At 43.3% G+C, this 23,497-nt stretch overlaps 6 protein-coding genes across 6 annotated transcripts; 4 read left to right on the top strand and 2 right to left on the bottom strand.

The window, feature by feature from the left end:
- Positions 1-456: 456 nt before the first annotated feature.
- Positions 457-1,446, top strand: DFJ58DRAFT_836039 (uncharacterized protein; the record flags this gene model as incomplete). The annotated part of the gene is made up of 3 exons (XM_041392275.1): positions 457-620; positions 980-1,122; positions 1,187-1,446. 3 exons carry the CDS (start codon positions 457-459, stop codon positions 1,444-1,446), a joined length of 567 nt encoding a protein of 188 aa, XP_041250466.1.
- A 1,633-nt stretch (positions 1,447-3,079) lies between these two features.
- On the top strand, positions 3,080-3,562 carry DFJ58DRAFT_836038 (uncharacterized protein; the record flags this gene model as incomplete). Its single annotated transcript, XM_041392274.1, has 1 exon — positions 3,080-3,562. The coding sequence occupies one exon, from the start codon at positions 3,080-3,082 to the stop codon at positions 3,560-3,562; it is 483 nt and encodes a 160-aa protein (XP_041250465.1).
- A 627-nt stretch (positions 3,563-4,189) lies between these two features.
- DFJ58DRAFT_836037 (uncharacterized protein) lies at positions 4,190-5,115 on the top strand (the record flags this gene model as incomplete). The annotated part of the gene is made up of 5 exons (XM_041392273.1): positions 4,190-4,366; positions 4,406-4,426; positions 4,519-4,671; positions 4,696-4,791; positions 4,888-5,115. 5 exons carry the CDS (start codon positions 4,190-4,192, stop codon positions 5,113-5,115), a joined length of 675 nt encoding a protein of 224 aa, XP_041250464.1.
- Positions 5,116-9,215: 4,100 nt separating this feature from the next.
- Positions 9,216-11,652, bottom strand: DFJ58DRAFT_836036 (uncharacterized protein; the record flags this gene model as incomplete). Its single annotated transcript, XM_041392272.1, has 13 exons — positions 9,216-9,245; positions 9,427-9,507; positions 9,557-9,624; positions 9,672-9,749; positions 9,799-9,900; positions 9,950-10,240; positions 10,261-10,467; positions 10,524-10,643; positions 10,689-10,769; positions 11,082-11,177; positions 11,245-11,306; positions 11,472-11,500; positions 11,593-11,652. 13 exons carry the CDS (start codon positions 11,650-11,652, stop codon positions 9,216-9,218), a joined length of 1,305 nt encoding a protein of 434 aa, XP_041250463.1.
- A 3,983-nt stretch (positions 11,653-15,635) lies between these two features.
- DFJ58DRAFT_836035 (uncharacterized protein) lies at positions 15,636-17,306 on the top strand (the record flags this gene model as incomplete). The annotated part of the gene is made up of 6 exons (XM_041392271.1): positions 15,636-15,658; positions 16,139-16,315; positions 16,396-16,492; positions 16,627-16,743; positions 16,795-16,927; positions 17,128-17,306. 6 exons carry the CDS (start codon positions 15,636-15,638, stop codon positions 17,304-17,306), a joined length of 726 nt encoding a protein of 241 aa, XP_041250462.1.
- A 4,489-nt stretch (positions 17,307-21,795) lies between these two features.
- Positions 21,796-22,412, bottom strand: DFJ58DRAFT_721232 (uncharacterized protein; the record flags this gene model as incomplete). Its single annotated transcript, XM_041384789.1, has 3 exons — positions 21,796-21,840; positions 21,893-22,015; positions 22,071-22,412. The coding sequence occupies 3 exons, from the start codon at positions 22,410-22,412 to the stop codon at positions 21,796-21,798; spliced, it is 510 nt and encodes a 169-aa protein (XP_041250461.1).
- Positions 22,413-23,497: the final 1,085 nt, after the last annotated feature.

Here is a 23,497-nt window from a genome sequence, read left to right as displayed (position 1 = left end):
CCACAAACACCACATTATCAACCAAGAAGTAGAAAATCCATTGACCGTGAACTTAAGGAGCTGGCACCTTAGTCTTAAAGAGTACAATTGTGATAGTCATTATATTCTGTTCAACATATAAGACCCTCAAGTAAGAAGACATCGGTAAGAATCAGTCGAGTCCTACCAGCCATGAGCTGAAACTCAGTAGGACTAATATCAGGAGTTGATGAGAGTGACCAGACAATGGTGGCAGCTTAAACTTCTGAAATGAAATGGATTCAGTCACGACAGGAGGGACCCAAAAGATGGGGATCTGGCGCTTTTCTGCCCCACATGTCCACAACCAGGTATCAACATAACAATACGAACCAAACCCGATGACATGAGACCCGGATGGCTTTACACCTGATTGTTGGTGATGGACAGCAATTTCAAAGCTGAGCATCTGCATCCTGCACACCTGGATGATGAAGTATGGCTTACCGACAGGCGATGCTTCATGGTGGCCAGGGAGAGATACCAGGCCCATATCTTGCTCTTGCCAAGGATTCAGCCCAGAGGTCAGAATGCGACAACCATAGAGCGTTCAACCAGGCCAACACATCTCAGCGAAAGCTGGAAGCCACAGGAATTGGGGGGTGCGCATGCACCAGGCACGGGTGCTTTTCAATGGTGGATTTTCAAAAGGGTGAAAGGTATAGGAGCCCCATGTGCATATGTGGGCGGGGCTGACTGATTTTCGGGAGTAGACAGATCAACATGGACTATACGCTATGCAACGCTCTGTGTCACAACACGGATAGACTGCGCCAGGCATTGACATTCTATGACATCAATTGCCAGTATAACAAGTGTCTGCAGTGACAGGTTGACAAGAGCCTCCATCTAACCATTCCGAAAGGAATGGACATCACCCCGGGGATTGGGCTATGGCACATTCATGGTCACCAGGAAAAGTGTTTTGTGCATTATGCATCGAACTTCATCCCGGGTGCAGCCCAAATAGATGGGGAGATAATGGAGACTGGGCAAATCTCAACATAATCTCTCCATCAGCCCAGGGCATGTCAACTCCCCACCAACAGGAATGCCTTGACTATCAGATGAATGACTGCAATTTCATGAAGATGATTCACATGGGTGGGTTATTTGATCAATGATATGTTTGCATGCGCACCGCTAAATCAATGTTTATTTCCAACAGGGTTGTTCTTGAGCCGGAAATACAAAGAGGCCAAACAAGGCCTGGCCAAAAGCAGTCAGGCATTTGATGCACTGAACAATGCGGCAGAGCCTGAAATGGTCAACCGATGGCAGGCTCAAGAGAGAGAAGCCCAATCTCTCCAAATAGATGGCCCATCTGCCCTTGATATATATGATGTCTGGATGCAAAAGGGTGGGTGTTGGATGTTTCGGAAAATCGTGGCTGGTGTGTTGATGAACTATGCCTGCAGCATGATCTAAGAAGGATGTAGAGCTGGACTTATTGCAGAAGTCCTTCCATCACCCGGTGACATGCACAAAACCTGTTTCGTACATGGTCATGGCAAATTTATGATACATACAATTCCTTACTACAGCCTATGCACTTCCCCTGAATTTTCTATACATTACTTAAATTTACTTTGGACATTTCTGAGCATGTATCACCAAGATATGACTTAGGGGTTCAAACTAAATACTTAATATATCCTTTATCTTTTCTATAATTCTTTATTTTATTCACCCCTATGCCAAACATATGCCATGCCACTTCATTTGTATTTGTGTACCTAAGGCTGTGGTACCAAACAAGTTGACAATACAAATAAACAACTTTGGATTGGTAATCAATCAGATGAGTCACAATGAGTCATAATGAGTCATCTCTCTCACTAACTCATTCTATGACATTCTATAATTCTTTCTCAATAATTCTGATACATTCTGGAATATTCTATAGTACATTAAGTAATCAGTAGCACAGCCACTAGTCTAGTAGTATATAAGGAGCTCATTTTCCCCTCTTGTGAAGCAATCAATTTGATTCCCAAGTATTAACAGAGTGAAGCACAGTTTAGGGGAACATAGGGGAACATTCTTTCACCCCTTAGATTCTTAGTCCCCATTATTTGAGTGAACATTCAAGTGACTATTAGGAGAAATATTAGCTTATTAGCTCCATTGTTTTGACATTATACTTTACATTCTTCAAAAGTATCTGGCCACATTCTTGAGCCACATTTGATTACATAATCTTCAATCCACATTATTCTTAAAGCACATTGTTAAAGCACATTCTTCAGGCCACATTCTTGAGCCATCTTTGATTATATTGTCTTCAATCATTCTAGTTCTCTTTTAGACACAGGAAAAGTTCTGTTGGGAGAATTTAATGTATTATTCGTCAATTAGGGTAGACACAAATAAGACCTACAATCTGTCAACAAATATTAAGAACTTGGCCACTTAAGACTACATCAAGAAGGTGTACTCTATTCTGGACTGTGTCATTACTCATTGTGAGATCCTGAGCAGCAGAGAGTTGGTTTCAAGGCCACATATTGGGATGATCCTGCTAGTGAATTTGTTCTCCATTGCTGAAGTATAAGTTAGGAATATCCAAGAGGGATATAGTATAGTTCTAGTTCATTGCATACAGCTGCAACACACTGTTCTGAAGGTTATAGCACTACCTTGTGCTACTATTAGTTTTTATTATTTCTTTGCCCCTTTTACATCACTAGTGTTCGCTTGAAAAGTTCAACACATCTCGTCCCCCACAAATGACCACATTATCATCCGTTGGTAATTGTCTGAACCATTGACTGTGGAGGATTGTGAAATTTGGAGAGTTTTCTTGCCTTTCACATCCTAGTAAGACACTGGGAGAAAGACCTCAGCTAGGAGCAGCCACATGGCTTGCCTCTGGGATTACAATTGAGGAAATGCAGATAGCCCTGGCAATTGAGATACAGAGGATGGGCAGACATCCCACCGAGACTCAAATGCTGCAGATAAGCGATCACTGGCTAAGGCTGCAGTACTCTATTGATGAGTTCATCGCAGGAGCAGGTATCTCGGGGAGGAATACAATGAGGATGATTGCATCCCCGACATGGAAATTGATTTCATGGATGATGGGCATGGTTCTGGCTGGGATGATTTGGAAGATGATTTGGCACTGGAAGGACATTGCCCGCAGGTTTTGTTTCAACCTAATCTAGCTATGGTCCCTCTCCCATCCAACTTGGGTCTGGAGAGGTGCCAGGAGTTGGGCATAGGCGGTCTGGTCAGACAAGAGATCACCCTCAGGGAGGGACAGGCCAATGATATGCTGCACGCGATCAGAGTCCACCTAGCTGACAAGGCCGTTCTGTTCAGAACCACCATCCGGCCGGCAAAGTCACAAGTCGCCACCACCTGGGCTTGGTCACAGGTCCATTTGGTGGAACGGGTCATCAGTCTCAACAGCACAATATACAAGAAATGCCAGGCACAGCTGTCAAATCTCAGGGCAGTTCAGCTGCTGGATAAGTACTGGGAGTTGGTGAAAAATGACCTGAAGGCCACCTCGGCTGTCACTGATCCAAATGCCTGAGGTCAGAGGAATTCCACTCTCTCATGGTTTTGGTCTTTAGATGTTCAAGGCGATTTGGTCAACAATGACTGGATGAATGAATGTGAGTCATTTGGTTTCAGATGTTGTGTCCAGCTGATGAGTGTTGGGACCTGAGTTTACCAAGTGCATTGGCTTTGCACCAACACCTTGCATGACCGATGGGCTGAAGAGCATCTTCTTGTGGGACATGAGGTGCATTGAACAATCAATTTTCTGGTTCACAAAGCCCAGACATGGCTCAGCCAAACCCACCAGAATGGTGAGCCCAACCAGGATGGGCACAGATGCTATGCAATCAGGCAGGTACAGATGTATAGACTATTGGCCGAGGATGCTTGCGTCTGCTTTGCGGAGGTCAATTCCACATTTGGCCACAACTCATGACTATTGTGTTGCAATATATTCAAAGTGGTTGATGCATTCAGTCAGAACCAGTAATATTGATATTTGATTTATGCCACAACATGCATGATAAGGTTCAATCTTTCATTTCAGCTGCATTGATCACCCAGTGGACCCATGACAGCCTTGGCCACAGATTGGTCCAACTGGGTTTAAACTCAAGACTATTTATACAAACCATGCAATCACAGTATTCCTAACTGCATGCATCAATTTCCTCACAACACTGCTGCTGCCGGCAAAGTTATGTCATCAACCACACACCCCGCATATGCAAATCAATCGCCATGCATCATCATCTCCATGTGGGATTTGGCAAAGATCTTTGAATATGCTGCCTGTCGCTTTACCTTCATCCACTTGGCCCTGGATAAAAGTGAAGTATCTTGGACCATTATGTTCTGAAAACTCTTCATCCAGCACCTCGTTTTGGAGGCTGATGTGAGTATTTAGATGTCCCAGATCTGTGTTTCGGCCAACTAATCTGCTTCCCAGAGATTTGTATTCCCCTTCATCAATATTTGCACCCTCAGCAACATAGCCCCAGCCCTGCCCAAGTATCTCGCGACATCGTGAAGATGCTTACAGAATGGCAGGTGGGAATTTTAGACAATGATGACCTGTTCTGCCGGTTCTGGACCCACAACATGAATATCCCAGGAGACATCATGGCCTGCTACCGGATGGTATCAATCTTTCTGTATAGTTAGTGGAAGGACTGGTTCGACCTCATCCCATTTGAGATGCCCAACCACATCTCACTGGAGAAAGTTAAAAAATTATGCATGGCCCACATGGACCAGATGGTAGGTCCCCCTACTGAGGTATACACCCGGTGCTCCCATCATAGCTGATATTGACATCAATCAGCGGCAGGATATTTACTCATACTGGACATGAAGAGATACAAAGGGGGCATGGATCCTTTGCTCACCAATCTCTGGGTCATCAAAGATGATCTTCAGCAATTAGGGATGCAGCTTGATAGCTGGCTTTCTGTCAAGGTTGATGAGGGTAGAGGGGCTTTGGAGGTGATGGCCCAGATGGAGGGTCTGGTAGATGACCTTCACAATGCCATGGCCGCCTCTCAAAGACTCTTGGATGCTAGAGGAAGGGAGGATGAAGAGTAATAGCCGGGTGCAATATTTCAGTAGATATTCATGTTACACAGAATGCTGCCGGAGTTGTACAAAACTTATAAGCAATATAATCTTGGTCAATTGTGGCGTTGATGATACCCAGTGACTTGTAAAATCAATCATATTTGCATCATTGTACTATTACGTCTCAGATTAACAGCATTGTGTCATGATCTGAATGCACATGCTGAAATATAGTGTTCATGATGGCATTGCTTGGTATGACGTCCCATCATATTATGTCTCTATCTGACTTGCTTGCACCTTCTGGCCTAACCATCAGCATCATTTCCTCATCATATACCCCTTGGGCCCAACCATCTGATCATCAAATTGTCAGTCAACACACTTGGGCCCTGCCGTTAATATCCAGGCATCACAAATATCATGAGCCCACCCGTCCCTATCAGTATACACACCCACCTGGGCCCATCTCGGATGACCCGTTTCCCATGGAAGAACCCAACTTTGGGTGTCTGTTTAACATGGGGGAAATGTTAAAAAAGTGACTGAATGGGCGCTATTTGTGCAGATTCAGCAGCATATTAATATTCTCAAAGGTTCTTCCATAGTAAGCACCATATAATAATACTGGCCACAACCCCTGATTCAGTTGTTTGAGTCCAATCCAGATGCCCCAGTATGTAATTCTACTTCCTTTATCAGGAGCAGCCTGTTGATCCCTTTTTAGCAGGATCAACCTTAAATGGACATCTTCGCCTAATGACGTCATAGCCAGTTACAAGCCATGAAGCTGGTGAACTAATGTTGGTGGCTTAGCAATTCTAATATTTCATTCTAAATCATGACATATCCTAGACACTTAAACACACTCAGAGCCCAGGAAAAGTGGTAGAAAAATACCAATGATTCTGAAGTGCAAGTAGATGTTGTCAAGATTGGCACTGAAGTTTTCATTGACACTGGTATTTTGAAATGTGTGACTTGTGAGCAGAATGTGGGTCACAGGAATATCAGGATCACATAGAGACTCTAGGATTGTTGCTGGCACACATACCACCTGCAGGATGACAGATCTTAGTATCATTGATATTGGTGTGCTTGGATTTCTGGCCAAGTCTACCTGCCAATGTTCTCATCAAGCTTGTCTCAATGTGAAACTAATTTTCTTCTTCAGGCATTTCTCCTACAGCAAAGATTGAAGGAAGTAAGGTGACTTACATCAGTAATTGCTTGAATGTCTGTCTACTATTGTGACTTGTTCGATTGTAATTTTGAGAAATATAATAAAACATTATGAGCATGAATGACTGCAGTGCTGACATGTTGTCCACCATGTTGTGTTGTTCAAATTCAGGCAAGCCTCACAGAACCCCATTTCCATACAGACCTCAGACCACACAGGAGCTATATTCCATATGTCCATCACTTCCCTGCAAAGCCCTGATTCATCTGGTCTGTCTGTTATTATGGCCGTCCATGTCTGACACAGCTGCTAAGCATATCCTGTGTTCAATGTCTCAGCTATTCATATTTGCCAGGGCCATGATACCTCATCCCTCACTTGTTGTCTTAGCTGTTACATACTTCAGCCAACCATCCTGTCCCACAGGTGCTGAGTCCTCCCATATCCTGCCCATGTTCACCTATCTCCCTTAGTGCATTAGTAGCTTTTCTTTGCTGTTACTGAATGTGCAGCAGGCATTATTACATGTATTCCCATGGCTGCAGCACCCACAAGCCTTATTAAGATAGACCTCACTCATACACCGGTTCATCACATGATTTGAGGACAGAATACATGAAATTGGCTCGTTACTCTGTTGCAAATTCAAATGAGCTAAATCTGTTCCAGGATCTTGTGGATATGTACTATAATGTCAAAATGGTCTACTCAGAATCCTTATTGTTGGCCAACTGAAGGAGGAGTAGCCATTTTTGTAACAAATTCACCCTTGTGACTCATTCATGACTCATGCTAGTTGCTCGACAACATAATACCTACTCGTCTCTCAGATACCTACATTAGATTATAACAATTACATGCCCAGCTTGCTACACACTATCTGCACATAATCTTGAAACAGATTTTGCTCGTGTTTTGTGTACAATGACTTATATGCAATTTTGTTGAAATATCATGCTAGGTCACGTGATGAACTGGTGTATGAGTGAGGTCTATCTTACATACTGAACCAAACACACTGCATTTTGCTACTGCTATTGCCTATACAATTCTGGACATTCATGTAGTTAGATAAAAGGATGCAAGATTCACATGCTAGTTTACTTCCCTTCTCCAGACTTCTTACAGGAATCACCTATACAATAATCTATCGTTTAAACTATTGTCTTACGTATTTGAGTCACATTCAGTACAGAGAGGTCCATATTACCTACTAGGTTTAAGTTAACCTGACAAAATATATTCTACTCCTTTACTATGAAGAAGTGATCTAGCAAAGAAGTAATTTATTACCCTTTGGCCACCCACAAACACCACATTATCAATCAAGAAGTAGAAAATCCATTGACCGTGAACTTGAGGAGCTGGCACCTTAGTCTTAAAGAGTACAATTGTGATAGTCATTGTATTCTGATCAACATATAAGACCCTCAAGTAAGAAGACACCAGCCCTCATCATCTGTGTCCTTGTTAAGACCGTACTCAAGTAGTATCGGATCCGAAGGGCTTTGGCCTCAGCTCGTGTGCTGTGCCCCTTTCCCAAGTCTTGCCCCTTATTCTGATCCAGTGGAATGGGAGCAGTGCATGTCGTGTCCAGCAGCATTTGGTACAGAATATCGCCTCGGAGACACAGTTGTGGCATCTCTGTGCTCCATCACCATCACACAAACAGCACACCCTATCGGCTGGTGGTGCTTCCCTTTTGAGGAGGATGTTCAGATAATCTAGGGTTCTAAACTTCCACTGCTGAAGATATTCATTTGGACTCTTGATTCAACATCAGAGCAGTCAGACATCGAAGGTTAGGAGTATTTGACTTGCCATGGTCATCCTGTTTTTCTTCTCTCGGGCCTTCAGAAGTTGCATGGGATTGATGCTGCCTAGTTCTTCATAACCTCCATCAAATTCTTGAGAGAACCTATGCATCAAATCTTCTGAAGGCTGCTTGGTAGGTGACTTTGATGGTGAAGACTGCACTGATTTCCATGGGTTTGTCTGGCACCCACTGACCTTTCACCCCTCGAGTGGTTTTTTTTCCACTCCCATTTCACCAGGTGAACGGTTCCATGAGGTGTGATTTCCTTTGGCTTTGATTTGACTATTCTGAGGTGTGAGATGATGGAGGTCAAGAGTTGATGCATTATTGCATTTAATAGGACCATCGCTAAAGCGGCTATTATTGTTTTAATGCTGGAATTTCAACAGCAACACATGAGGTTTTCATCATTATCAATGAAATAGTATATCATAATGAATTACATAGCTATGGAGTGATTAGGAAGATGAATGCAATGACCTAGCACAACTATATGAAGACAAACAAATAACGATCAAGACACATTAGCCTACACTAATAGGATTGTTAGCATGGCGCAGAGAAACTTTATGTGCTTTAAGCACTTCAGAGTGTATGCAATATATTACCAGCCAAATGCTGAATGATTCCTAATGAAATTGCACCCAGACAACACTAGTCTTGTCAGTCAAGACCCAGTGCAATCACTTATTTGCAGCCACATGGATACTAATTATAACCCAGGAGGGTCGGGCCTGCATCCCGTCCTGGCGGTATGGTTTGCAGTAACTCCAATTTGGTCGAACAACTGGCCTCTCACAAGCCTGTTAAGGAGTTGGGTCTTGTAACAAAGTGTTGTTTGGATAGCACGTTGGATCAGTCGCCCGCAAAAAAGGACTTGGGTGGAAAAAAGTGGGAAGAAATGTCATGCTGAGGATCTGTCAGAAGGATCTCCTGCCAAATGCACAAGAAGCAAGACAGCAGACATCCTTCTGAAAAGGTCCAAGAAACCCAACATCTCATATGCAGGCAACTTCGTCAAGTCATGAATATTCAGATGTTGTACAAACCATGGCAATCAATATATTACAACTGGGTATGGTAGTGATGTAGGTAAACTAATGTCAACTACCAAATCCCATATTCTATCTACTGCATCCCATCCTCATTCTCCAGAGACTTGATCATGTCAATTGTGTGCATCCACAAACGAATATAACAAGTGCTGGTTTTGACATAGGATAAGCTCCGGGACCCAGGTTTCATCCAATCCATGCATGGTGTTCTGGATGAGGGCATGCATATGTTTGTCGGCTGACATGATCAGCTATCTTCCTGTGTGAGCAAAGGGTTGGCTTACTAAATACATCATTGCCAATTGATTTAAGCCAGCGATTGGTATGGAACCTCTGCTGTTCGGCTTGATGGTCGATATCACCCACTGTGGCACCCATTAGTCTTGCGTCATTCCACATGTTGCAAAAACCCACCTTCCAATGACGAGCCATGATCCAAGTCCTCGTCCAAGTCCATTTGTCTGGGAGAGGATGGCGAGGGGCTGAGTGGCTGTCAATACTTTGCTGTGATGGAAATGCAGGGACTTACCATTGCCCTCCTCATTTCCTTGGACTCCCCACCCAAGATCATAAACTGGCTCATCTTCATTGGTGAGGTCGATTATGTCTGATAGCAAGGTCAATTAATGTCTTCTACTGGAAATATTAAGACATACCTTTCTCTGCTCGGGCGTCAGCCCATTCATCCGTCAGGTCTATCACATCCAGTTGCATGGGCGGGAAGTTCCTAGAGTAGGTGAAGGTGACATCCCTTCCACCTGAGTTAAACTGTAAATGATTGCTCGTGGCGGAAGCTAATAGACTTACTTTGGTTTCTCCACCCAAGATCATATCCAGGTCCATCTCCATCCTTGGATATGGTGTCATCTTGTTCCATTGGTGCATCACCCGACGATGCAGACGCAGATCCCCACCCAAGATTGTAACCTGGTGAGTCATCACCATCCAAAAGCACTTTGATGCCTGGATGTTCAAGCTCACCACCCAATGTTTCTCCTCCCCATCCAAGATTGCACAATGGGGCGCCATCTTTGTCGACCTGATTTAATGGTGTTGGTCCCCACCTGAGATTGTATACAGGTCCATCATCGTGTTCATCTAATCAGACAGTAAGTCACTGATTGCCCCATCACGCTGGATCAACTTATCTGAGATCAAACTCTCTCCCAAAGCAGACATCTCGTCTTGGGTCCACCCAAGATCATACAAGGGAGTGTCTTCATCCATGAGCTCTCCTATTTCTTCCTCCTCATGAAGACACTCTGTCATCAGAGACTCTGTGGACGCCGGGTGTTGGTCCCAGATCCAATCCTGGCTGCACATTGCTGGGAATTTGGGGTAAGTTCTTTGTGGGAGAAGAATCCACACAATGATCACATACCAGCAAGCTCTTTGATGTACTCATCGATGCCGGCATAGGCCCTGTCATAAGCATTGGGATCTGAATTGCCCAGATGACTTTCCAGCATCTCAATCCGATGTTCCAGACCGATGTTGTATCCTGCAATTGATTTGGTCAATTTTTACCAAAGAAGGATGGACTTACTTCGAAATTTCAAATCTTTAAATTTGTGTGTCACCCTGGGGGGTGTCCACTGGTCTATGGGGATAAAATCACTCATCCATTCTACAAGGGATCATTTTCTATCAGCACCATTGAGAGACTCACCGGCTGATGGAGCATGAAGCTCACGAGTTTCCAACAGTGTTGAAAAATGAACTCATCGGGTGGTCATGTTGCGGGTGCTTGAGAAGGGTGTGCCGGTTGACGGATGGATTAAATAGGGAGCAGCAAAATGGTCCAGCAGTTGGACTTGTGGATGGAGTGGATTGATGACCCATTGGCCCTGGTCAACAATGGCGGTTCCATGTGTGCCACAGAAATGGGCAGACTTCTATTATTATATAGTCGATTGTGGTCAAGGCACAATGGACACACGGCCCTGGGAAATTCCACCTGTAATGTGGCCGAAATAGTTGTTCCCTATATATATCCCAAGTTTGGCCCCAACTTTTTCCCTCTCAATTCCCAAATCTACACCCATGTTTCACACTACTTTTCAATTACTGCTTTTTTTTACAATGTCTTCTGCCCAACACACCAACCAAGAACTCAATCTCATCACCAAGAAAATCAGGCACCTTATGCTCCCGTGTTCCTATCCTGTAGTGTTTGGTGCATCCACTTCAGCCCATCAATAACCACCGATATCGTGATCCTATGGTGATTGCTTTATCAACCCACACCCGCCTTTATCTACCTCATGCATTGCATATAACCAGGCCAATCTGCATCTACTGGGAGTGCAATGTCATACTACCAGCATACCTTGGCATTCCAACTGGGCCCATCTGTATCTACCAAGATCCCAATGCCATGCTATGCATTGATGCCAACCAGGCCCATGCATGGCTACTGATGTGCAAACACATTCCATGTACTGATATACCTTGGCATTCAAACCAGGCCCACCCACATCTACCAAGATCCCAATCCACATGGGATCCATCTGGGCCCATCCATGTCTACCGATATTACTATCCTATGCTATATTGCTATCATACCCAACTCAGCCCATCCATTTCCATCAAGGCCATAACCCTATGCCATATGCCCAGCCCATCCACATCCACCAAGATATATACTGGAGTATAGTAAGAGTATACAGTACCTAGAGTCTAGAGTAAGTTGCCAAAGAGGCAGGGAGTACTGAAGTCTAGGATATGGGCAATGTTTGGTAAACAAATGTAAACAGACAAGCCACAATCCAAAGGTAAGGAATAACTCGACCTAGGGATGTCCTAGGGAGGTCAGGAAGTCATGTAAATAGACAGAGAAATGTGAGGAATGATACCGTAAGTATATAGAGATAAAACACATAGGAAAGCGTACTGTAGAGGTGAATAATCATATAACTAACAATCACTTTATGCCCTCTGGACCATATCAATGGGGACAGCCTTTAAAAGTGCTGATTCCTTTGCAACATGAACATTGGGTGGAGCTGCCTGGCACACCATTTTAGCTGTCAAATGAGACTCTTCTTTTCAATTTCTTTAATGAGGTGAGCAACACCTGCTACTACTTAGAATCTTACCTTTAATTTTGATTCTTAGGTCAAGGAGCTATCCTGCAAGTTCAAAAGCTCTGTGATGAGGAATGCTGCTATTGTTGGGAACCAGTGCATGTGAAAGATTCTTCTGAGCTTTTTTGGAGTGTGCTTGATCAACTGGGTGATAAGACAGCCTTCATCTTCTATCACCAACCTTAATGTTATTGGTTCCCTTCTCTCAGCTTGTGTAGAACAGCCCTTCGCATGTCTGTTTTCATCTGTGGTGGAAGCATTTACTCTCTACTTCTTGATGTTAGTTCAGGCCCCAAGATGTTCTCCAAGGTCACATGGTTGGGATACAACACTTACATATTCCATCATCCCACACTCCAGACCTAGGATGGCAAGCCTTATTGGTTGGAGGATGAAGATGAAGAAAAAATGGAAGGCGAAGAATCTTGCCTATTTGGAAACATTTATTCATTAATAGGTACATGTTATTTGTATTCAAATCTTATAGTCTCTTGACACCTGCGGTTAGGTCTGTATGGCAAAGGCGCCCATGTCTTTGCAGTGAAGCACAGATTGGACCAGACACATCTCATAATTAAGCACTGTTGGGATCCATTGATGAGTGATTTCTTCTTTGATGCTATTTCTTCTTTGATGCTATCAGGAATAAGGTGCACCTCTGAAGGTGAAGGAAGAGTTGCTTTGGTAGGGGTTATTAATGGTGAGGGTGCTTCATTTGATGAGAGATGCAGTATGTATGATGTTGATGACAAGTGTGGTTGTGAGAGAGTCATGTAATAGGAGAATTTTCTCAATTTCAAGGGCATCCTAAGGACAAAGGAGAGTTAGATTCAATGAGGGCTTGGTCTTCAGTTTGGCTGATGAGATGGAAATAGTAATTGGCAGCTTTGCTGACATCAGTGGGTGGTGCTGCAGCAGTGATAGAGGTCGTGATAGCAAAATGATCAGCAGCTTCACCAATGTTGGTGGATGTGGTAGTTTGAGACATTTGATGAGACTAAGACTTTGAAGGAGGATGGGATTTTCAATTAGAGACCATGTCTTTTTTTATAGACAGTAAAAAATTCTATAGCGTAGTCAAGGTTTCCATCAGGAATCCATTCATTGCTTGCTGATGAGTATCCTTTCCAGGACACTAGATAGCATCTTTGTTTACCCATTCCCTTATGCGATAGAATTGTACCAACTTCATATTCTTCTTGATTATCAATGACATCAGGGGGGATTGTGGAAGTTCAGGCAATGAATCTCAGTTTCATAATAGAACAATAGTTCAGAAGCATGGAATGTGGAGAGGGATAACATATGGCTGTCACGGTGAAGGGTCCATGCATGATAAGATTCTTTCCTAATAACCAAACTTTATTGCTAACTTTCCATGGTTGATACTTCTTTCTGTGCCATGATTTGGTCATCAGTTGCATTACAATGTTATGACAGAAGATGGTGGTGTCAGGTAGAGTGTGAGGGACAGCTTGGGGTGCGTATCCCATCATGAGAATGAAAGGGGATGTGTTGTGAGAGTCATGTGGAGTTCTTCCAGGTATGATCAGTAGCTGTTTTTAGTTGAAACAGGAGTGGGAGTTGATTCTTCTTCCTTTCTTTGTCAACTGTTTCTTCAACTTGATTGCTTTTCTTCATGCAAGAGAGGATGAGAGATTTGGTGGTTCAATGAATGACTTCATTCATGACACAAAGTCAAGGAATTCTTAGCAAAATTACGTCACATTTACTGAGTCTCGTGATGTTAATTTTTCCAATCATTGTTTGATCATCAATTTTGATAGTGAGGATACAGTATCAGCGAATTGCTCCACTCTTGGAGTAACTCCATTGGCAGTGGCAACTTTGAAGGGTTTACTGAATGTGTGTGCAGATTTTGTGGAGTTTGACAAACTCCTCAGAGATGAATGTTACAGCTGCTCTGGAGTCAACTACTGCAGTAATTTTGATGAGTTTTCGAGATGAGAGTAATGGGGATACAAAGTTCTTTGTGTTTCCAATAAGCTCATACAAGTCTTATGGGTACATCAGAAGATATTGATGTTGATCCAGTCTTCCACATCAAAAATCATCATTGAGGTGACAGGTTTCTGCCTCGTCATCTTCATCCTTGCTTTCCTCTACTTCTTTATGATGAATGGGGGCCTTCCCATTATTCTTCTTCTTCTGAGGACATGCTTTTGCTAAATGCCACATCTGGTGACAGGTGAAACACCTTCCTGTTCAGACGTGTTTGCTTCATTCTTCTTTGGTGAGCTGGTCTACTTCCATGGTGTTAGGGTCTCTGGAGGAAACATAGTTGTGAGATCCAAAGTTCTTCTTCTTCTGGGGTTGATTACAGTTCCTGATGGCATTCAGGTGGATACGTGAGTTGTCAAGGTTGATACAGGTGGTAATGACAATGTCAAAGTCATTGAAAACATCTCATGTGTTAGAAAGGTGGGTGAGTAATCCTAGGTGTAGACCATCAAGGAAGATTGCTTCTTGGGAACATTGTAATGGATCTTGGCTTGGTGTGTGAGAGTTTGGAACTCAGTGATGTATATCTGAAGGTCATTGCCTTGTTTTAAATTTCTTAACTTGGCTAACACTGTTCCAGAGGGATCAAGTGGTTTGAATATTTTATGGAAGTCAGCAAGGAAATCTTTCCACATTCCATATTCAATTGTATGATCAGTGGTGCTTTTATGGTTAGGATCTTGAGCAGTGTGGAGGAAGTCTTCCTTCCACAGCTGGGTGTTCCCTTCATTCATGAAGGGGGTCACAAAAATAATCTTCTGTTTTTCTTCAACATAGATTTTGTTGTTGATATCTAAGTAGGCATTGCATGCTAGCAAAAGCCTTCAGATTTGTCTCTATCTCCATCAAAGATGGGTGGGGTCCCAATCTTGATCTTGGTTGGTTTGGCTGGAGTTACTATAGTAGACATTGGTGAATTCAGAGGTGGTATAGGTGGAAGAATACCTAGATTCAGTGTGCCAAATAATGGTGTTAATGATGTCAGGGTGTCTGGCTTGTCTGCTTCAATTGGAAGTTCAGGCTTATGGGAACCTAGCTCTATCTGTCTTGATGACTAGGGTTTAGCATTCTGGATTCAGGGTGTAACATGGGATAATGACACTGGTGAAGACCTTAATCTTTTGTTATGAACTGGGATGATGTTTTAGTGACTCAAAAGAGAGCCTACAGCTAAGGTCAATCAGGTACTCATGTGAATACAAGAGGTCAGTTCAACTTGAATCAGGTCTTTAGACAACCTATGAAGGAGATTCCAGGTAAAACGCAGTGAGATTAAAGTACAGAACACAGTGTTAACTGTGTGTTTAAATAGGTAGGATTGGATACATGGACCAAGGACATGTAAGTGATATAAGTACAATGGGTTTGGAAAGAACTAGAATGGTATGTCTAGCAGCAGTGGGATGTGGTATGTGACATAATGTACAAAGGAAGTGAATGAAGAGGAAATCTAGTGGTAGCAGGATGTGGCACGTGATGTAATACAAATGAAGGAACATGCAAGTAAAGGAAAATTAATAAGGGCATATGTATGACTGTAACAGCATGTGTGCTTATTGCTTATCTTTCAGTTGGTAAATGTGTTGGAAAGGAGTTAACAAAAAAGCAAAAATATACTAGAGTTTAAGCTGATATTCTACGACTCCATTGTGGCCAGAAGGATGAAGAGATTGGGCAATGAGAAGGAGGAGATTGGAGAACCCAGAGAGATACCCTACATACCATCAAAGAAGCTGCAGCAATGCAGACTTCAAGGCATTTAAGGAGCCATGACTTGCCCCTTCTGGAATGGGTTCCATCTCTGTGCCATTCATTTTTAAATTACCCCTGATGTTCTCCACCAACTCTATTAAGGTGTCATCAAATATCTTATTATATGGTGTACTAGCCTTATGGAAGGACAGGAGCTGGATGAAAGAATCAAGGCACTTCCACCCAATTTTGGTGTCAGGCATTTCAAGAAAGGCTGGTCAAAGTTGGCCCAGGTATCTGGTGGGGAGAGAAAGGACATGGCCAGAATCCTTCTGGGCTGTATTATCAGAAGGGCACCGACAAAGGTCATAATGTGTTTCAGAGTCCTATTGAACTTCATATATCTCACTTAATATCCCAGTCACGACAACCATACTCTGCAATACCTTGAAGATGCTTTGGATCAAAGCATCTATACCTCACCAACAAGGACGTACTTGTGGATCTTGGAATATGTGATCACCTCAATATTCCCAAGTTTCACTCTATGGTACATTATACTCAAGCCATTTGAGCTTTTGGTACCACCAACAACTACAATACAGAAATGTTCAAGCATTTTCTGTGACTATCTCCAGCATCACTATCCACGATCCCTGAAGTTCAACTATTATGATGCTACAGGTATTTTCCGGCTTCGTTGCTGGGCTTGCCTCCAACATCCAAACCTTCAATCAAACCACTGAATGTTTGCAACAAGAAAGCGACATCCAAATGCAAGATGAGCCCTGTAATGTTAAGGTGTGTGAAAAGTCGGTCTCATTACTTGATTGTTCAACAATATATTTTTAGCTTCTCCTTGATGGCAAGATACAGTTTGGAGCTGCACATTTCTTCTTCGAAATTCAGCTAATTGAAGGCTCACATCAACGAGTACCTCTGACTCTTATCTCGCCTCCCAACAGAAACCTTCTTCGACTCTCCAGTAAGGGTCGTTATTCATGCCAATACTGTGGGGATGATTCCCTCTGTGTGGGAATGGATGTTGCATATAGAGGAGGTTTTCTTGTTGACGAGAATGAGGAAGAAGAGCAATTGAGTTGAAATGAGTCATTATTGTACACTCAATTGAATACCTGCTACGATCACAAAGCTGCTGAAGTTCCTCTTTCATCTGACGAACAGCACAAAACCTATTATCTGTTCCTCACTGGTCATACCATGCTAAGCTGTTGGAGTCATTGGTACTGCAAGAGTTGTACTTTGGGGCTGAAAGAGAGGTAGAGGTAGATGTGGGTGTAGGAAGGACTGTCGGCTCTGGCTCGTCACTCTTGGGCCCTGTGGTACTGCCAGGGTCATACTGAGAGGTGGATGTGGGTGCAGGAAGGACTGTCATTTGCAGCTCATCACTCTTGGGCTCCGTGGTACTGCCAGGGTCCTTTGTAGGACATCTAAGTTGCAAGACTGTATTTGAAGTAAGATCAAAGATCAAAACAATAAACTCACATGTCACGAGTTACTTGCTTTGGAGCCGCAAGCTGGCACAAAAAGTCAAGGAAAATATCGTCTGATAAGGTCATCAAAGGCACGTCAGAGCAACTGTCTGCATCTGATACAGATATGCTACAAGATACCACCATGTTAGAAATATTAGTTCATAGAAATGGTGTTTACCTTGTGTCTGCCTCATAGCCATCAAGATTTGGTTCAGGTGACATGTCTAGAAAATCTCGAGTGGCTTTTGGGAGCATGGTAGTGTTGTCAATTGTAGTAGTTACGGTGGACTTAGAATATTTTGAGTTACTGTGAGCATGATTGTGATTGGACATTAAAATTACCTCATCACATACATGCATCTTCTCATCACTGTCGACATTGACTAGTAACTGTATTAATTGCAATGAACCAAATGGCTGGCATCTGCCAGGCCCTGCTCATGTCTCTCACTTTAAGTCCCCATTCAACAATACCTCTGGCAGTCTGCATCACTCAGCATCCCTTAGTGACATCTCGATGGAAGGATTGACCTCGTGAAGCTGTCACCATTGTAAAGACATAAACGGCAAGCTCGAAACTTCTTGCTGGCATTGAGACAGAGCCAATCAGCCACACATCTTCATGCAATTCGCATTGAACAAGCTTTAAGTCTTCCAAACGACCTCTTTCATTGACGCTTGCAATGCCCACTCCTCCACATACCAAGAAGAAAAAATTGCATACCATTGCTATGACAATGGCAGACAATGCGAGCATTGATGTCTGCTCTATCACCACTCCAAGTCCAGCGGTCATGATTGATGAACCTGCTATGTCCAGTAGTATTAGTATGCATGATGCCCTCATACTCAACAAAGAAGACCAGAATTACCGCAAGCAAATTTTTGACCAGGTAAGCCAACCTCCGAGTCTCTGACAACTACCATGTTTAATGATCATCTCTCCGACACTGCACCTTTATCAAAAAACCACATAAACATGTCCTCTTCAGTACCTACCACCCTCACTAATACTGCCATGGACAATGACTCAGAGCTTGCCCTTACAGCACTTCTCGAGAAGGCGAGCTCTGATGACCATTCGAAAAGCTTCCGGCATCATTTGATTAACAGAAGGAGTTGGCAGCTAGTAGCTCAACACCAGTTATTTCAGCAACCATGGGCTTGATGGGATTATGAAGAAGAAATGAGTGGCGGCAGACTCAAACTTGATTATGCGTACTAATGCACACTCGACAAGAGCTCGGTGAGAATCCTTTTCATTATTGTAGTCAGCCTGAATGATATTGCTAATTGTGCTTCTATAGTAACCTTTGTGCTATCGACTGGTGCAAAGTCTATCACAAAGGCACGGTTGGACAGTTTGCCTCATACTGAGATAATCTTGATGTTGTTGCTACAAGCGTATATGGCTTGTCCTTGTCTGGTGTCAGACTGAATCTTTGCAGGGTTATGATGATCGCTCCAAACTCGTCAAGGCTGTCAGTTGTTCTCTTGGATTGCAACTGCTACACACTACGAACTTTATTAGGTGAAAGCAAATGCTACTGCATCACTCTCCACAGCTGCACCACTTGTGGCGATGGCCGCACAACCAACCACATGTATATGTGCACCACTGCTTTGTTGTTTTCTATGTCCTTGTGCTTGTTTGCCTGTCCCATACCTCATACTGTACAGTGTTAGATTGTGTCAATCATAATACCACAAGATTGCACTATATTCCTGTAGATTGAGTAAATGTGGCCAAAACTATGAGGATATTGGGGAATCGAGCCATCATCGAATGGCTCGATTTCTCTAGATTATTCCAATTTACAATCTACAAAGTGACTGGAATTTCTCTGAGGATCTTGTTGGATCTTGTCATCACTATTTTCGTAGATTCTCCACTTGCAGGTTCTCACTGGGGTTCAGAATGTAGTATATGACACATACTGCCATACTGACTTGTATAGCATAGGTATAGCTCATGATTTGCTAAATTATACTACACACATAGTATGAATTTGTTAGTTTCAGTCAAGTATCAGTTAAAAAAGCTGTAGTGACTGCGCCAGCATATCAACCGTTGGCAACAGTGGGACATGAGGTAGGGAGTGCTGAAATCTAGTTTATGAAATTTCTTCCTTATGATAGGGGTCCACTAGGTGAAAAGATCCATCCTACTGTGAGGCATAATTTCAATATGCAGTGCTGCATATGTTACTTGCTGATCAACTAAATGACCTACCCAGTATGAGTAGATTACCCAGATCACTGGTATATGTTCATATAAGAGCTAGTTCGGCAACTTGCTGCTGGCTATCATTTGCCAACATTTGCAAACTTGTGTCGGTTAGAATGGGCGGAGCTTGAATTCAGCACCCACTTATCGGTATCATATCAGTGACTAGGGAGGTATGATAGTATATTTCCTTTTCATGGATCAGATTCCACTACTAGATCATCAGCGCCTAGCTGCGCTCATAATGAATCCTCGACCAGAGGTCCAAGACCGACTACTGAAATGTATGGTACTAGTAATTAGTATTGTTATTGCTGCAACCCATAGTGTACTGCAGTCCATATATCCTAAAGATCCGGAACCATATCAGACATCGGCTCTATCTGGGCAAGACTGGGTCATTGAGTTGCTTACTGGTCACCCTGAACGCATCAGGTGTGACCTTGGCATGCACGCTAGTGCTTTCATAGAGCTCATCTCAGAGCTTTGTACCATGGGTCATTCTGACTCCAAGTTTGTCTCCCTCGAGGAACAGCTTGTGATTTTTCTCTACACATCTGTCACTGGCCTGTCAATCAGGCATGTCGCAGAGAGGTTCCAACGCTCAAATGAAACAATTTCACGGTGAGTTTTCTTTTCTTTTGGGGGGGCAGTATTTGATTTGATAGTACACAGGTATTTTCGCAAGATGTTCATTGTTTTCATGACTGAACCATTCTATCCAAAATATGTACAATTTTCAGATCACTCAATCCCCCGAAAATCCGGAAGAATACCAAATGGTGGCCATTTTTCAGGGGTGCTATTGGGGCGCTCGACGGTAGTCATATCCACGTAATGCCTAGGGCTGTCGATCGTCCCATTTATCATAATCAGAAGGGCTTTGTATCACAGAACTGCCTCTTTGCATGTGACTTCGACCTAAACTTCACATACACACTCACGGGCTGGGAAGGATCAGCAACAGATGCATGTGTCTACGAGGATGCCTGCTCTTTCGACTTTCGAACTCCCCCTGGGAGATATTTCTTGCAGATGCAGGATATCCTCTATCTATGTCCTGGGTTACTTGTTCCCTACTGAAACATCCATTATCAGCTTGCTGAGTGGGGTTGCACAAATGTCAGGTAGGTTCTTACTCATTTTGCAGACCTCATCCTAAGTTTTATAGGCTGGTAAATAAAGAAGAACTATTTAATATGCGACATGCATCAGCACAAAATGTCATTGAGTGCATCTTCAGCGTTCTCAAGCAACATTTTCGTATCTTCCTTCTTTCACCTGGGTATGCTATGGAGATACAAGCTCAGATACTGGCTGCATTATGTGCTATGCACAACTTCATTTGTGTACACGACCCCACCGAAGGTGATCCCCCTGCCAATGATGGAGACAAAGAAAGATTTTTGGAGGATGATATTGGCCATGATGTGGTCGCTGATGACGAAGCGGCAGTTATTGAAGAAGAGATGAAAATGAGCATCGCCAAGCTGGTGAAATGCATGATTGCATTGCAGTGGCAATGTGGGATCAGTATCAACATGTTGTCATTGAACAGGGTTTAGAAGGGCTTGATCTCGCAGATGATGATGACAAGGATGACAAGGATGAGGATGGCACTGCTGCTGAGGAATTGATGCCTGTATGACGAAGCTATATTCTATTTCTAGCGTCAAAGTGAATCAAATGTGATATAAACGAATGAAAACATGTTATATGGTAGTACAGAGCAGTACATGATTGAAAGACATGGTACATTTGTTCAAGCAAGCGACTATCGAGTGGCTCAGACCATCATGTCAGTGTCAAGATCAACCAAGGTGGTGGAGGGAGGTTGCAGTGATGAGATGTGAGTGGAGCCAAATGACTCCGTCTCCATCTCTGTCGCAGTTTCTGAATATGGGCGTTTACCAGCATTAGAGCTAGCAGCAGTAGAACGAGTGGTGGTGGTAGTGGCCGATGGGCCAACTATAGCGCCAGCTGGGACAGCAGCTTGAGGGGCAATGACCACAGATATTGTCCCCCGAAGATCATTGTCAGTATTGGTGATAGGGGAGCAGCGCCACCCAGACGAAAAGCATGGCGCCCTCTAGCGCCACCCAATGGACTGATGGCCTGCATCTTCTCATATTACTCCCATCCCTTGTTGTGGAATGGACTTATCAAATTGTTGTTCTGGTAGTGTGTGAGCATGAAGCCCTGTAAGGTGTTGTGGGGGTGTGCGTACCTGACCATATGTTGTCCAAACACCTGCCGCCGCAGGATCTTGGATCCCTGCTCCAACCTCATTGTCCCAGTGTACTCCTGTCTGGTTACAGTACTTCTCGATAGCATAATATACATTCTTGAGCTAAAGATCCCTGATCAGCTCACAATCAGACAAAAAGGTCCCATATATGACATACCAATATCCACTTGTTTCGAACTGATTTTGATGTCTTTGGTGGACCCAGTTGATTGAGGGCAAGCTCTTCATCATCGTTAATGAATTGTGCAGCAGATCCAAAAACCTTTGGCTTGAAGTGACCCCCAGTGCCCTCTGAGCAATGATCATATAGAAAGTTGATGAGGGTAGTAACTTCTTGATCATTCCACTGGGCATTGGAAGCCCTAGTCTGAGGGGGATTGTTGACTTCGGGCTGGGCCATGAGAAGGGTAGTGTATTGTGCACAGATGGCAGCAATTGCAACAGCACCAGTGAAAAGCCTCTTGCGCCGCTCTAGAGTTAGATGAGGATAGTTATCCATCGATAATATGTACAGTAGGACGAAGGCAAGGTTCAAGCTCCGACATCTCGGAACGATGCCGATGGATGTACTTTCATGTAAATACTAGCAAGCAAATGTTGGCCAGCGGTGAGTTTCTGAACTAGCTCTAAGAATGTTTTGCAATCTAGCATTATTACAGCTTGATGATAAAGGATCATCTGCTATCCAGGATTAGCAATTTTACATTGCTAAATGGATCCACTAGTCAGAATGGTCTTTCCAGGCCATGGAGGGTAAAATAAAGGGGATGGAGGAAATCATTTCTTACCAGGAGGTTAAATTTGTAGGGAAATCCTCCCTTTCATGTGAAGGGCGTCAACTGGGCAGAAACTAATACCTGATGGTGATGACATGTTCTGATATTGTTTGAATATCAGAACATGTCATTATGGGCAGATCAGATGTTTTAACCCAGTTAATTCTACTCATATATGCAAAGGAGGTTTCTTACTGCTATGTGGACTGGATTGGACTGTATCATCTCTATACAGAAAGGTTACAATAATCTTAGAGAATGCCAGCATGGTCAGGTAACACTTTCTGCAAAGCAAACATCTTTCTTTATAGTGAAATGATCACAGGCATTGAGTAGACACACCTAAAGTGAACTTTGACACTATGATTATACATGTATATGTCAACTGGCACAAGCTGATAGCCTGGGATAGGATAAGACTTGAACTCATATCCCAAGGTGTATGATCTGGGTATGTTTTTCATACTCTAACTGCAGTAGATAGCATGTCATTTGTGTACTGTACTTGTGAATACCACCACCATGGTACTATAGTCTAAAAATTCATTTGAGGAAGCCATCAACTTGCAAACCACCGACCAGATGTCAGTGCATCTAAAGACACTAGGCTCACCTCCCTTAATGCCCTGCCATCTCTACATGCCCTCAGCACTGCAATGCTCATTGTCACTCCCACTTGCATGAGGGTCATCTGCATATGAAGTCCTGCCTTTTATACCCACTATATAGTTAAATTCCACTAGCCAGGCTTGAGCCCTGTAGGATATTAACTGGGAGTTATAATATGGGTGGGTGAGGTTGTGGAGAC

This window comes from Suillus subalutaceus (genome assembly GCF_016647625.1).
Source record: "Suillus subalutaceus strain FC151 chromosome Unknown DFJ58scaffold_3, whole genome shotgun sequence".
Taxonomy (NCBI): Eukaryota; Fungi; Basidiomycota; class Agaricomycetes; order Boletales; family Suillaceae; genus Suillus; species Suillus subalutaceus.
The sequence above is the reverse complement of the archived record's forward strand: the minus strand, read 5'-3'. Positions and strand labels throughout refer to the sequence as shown.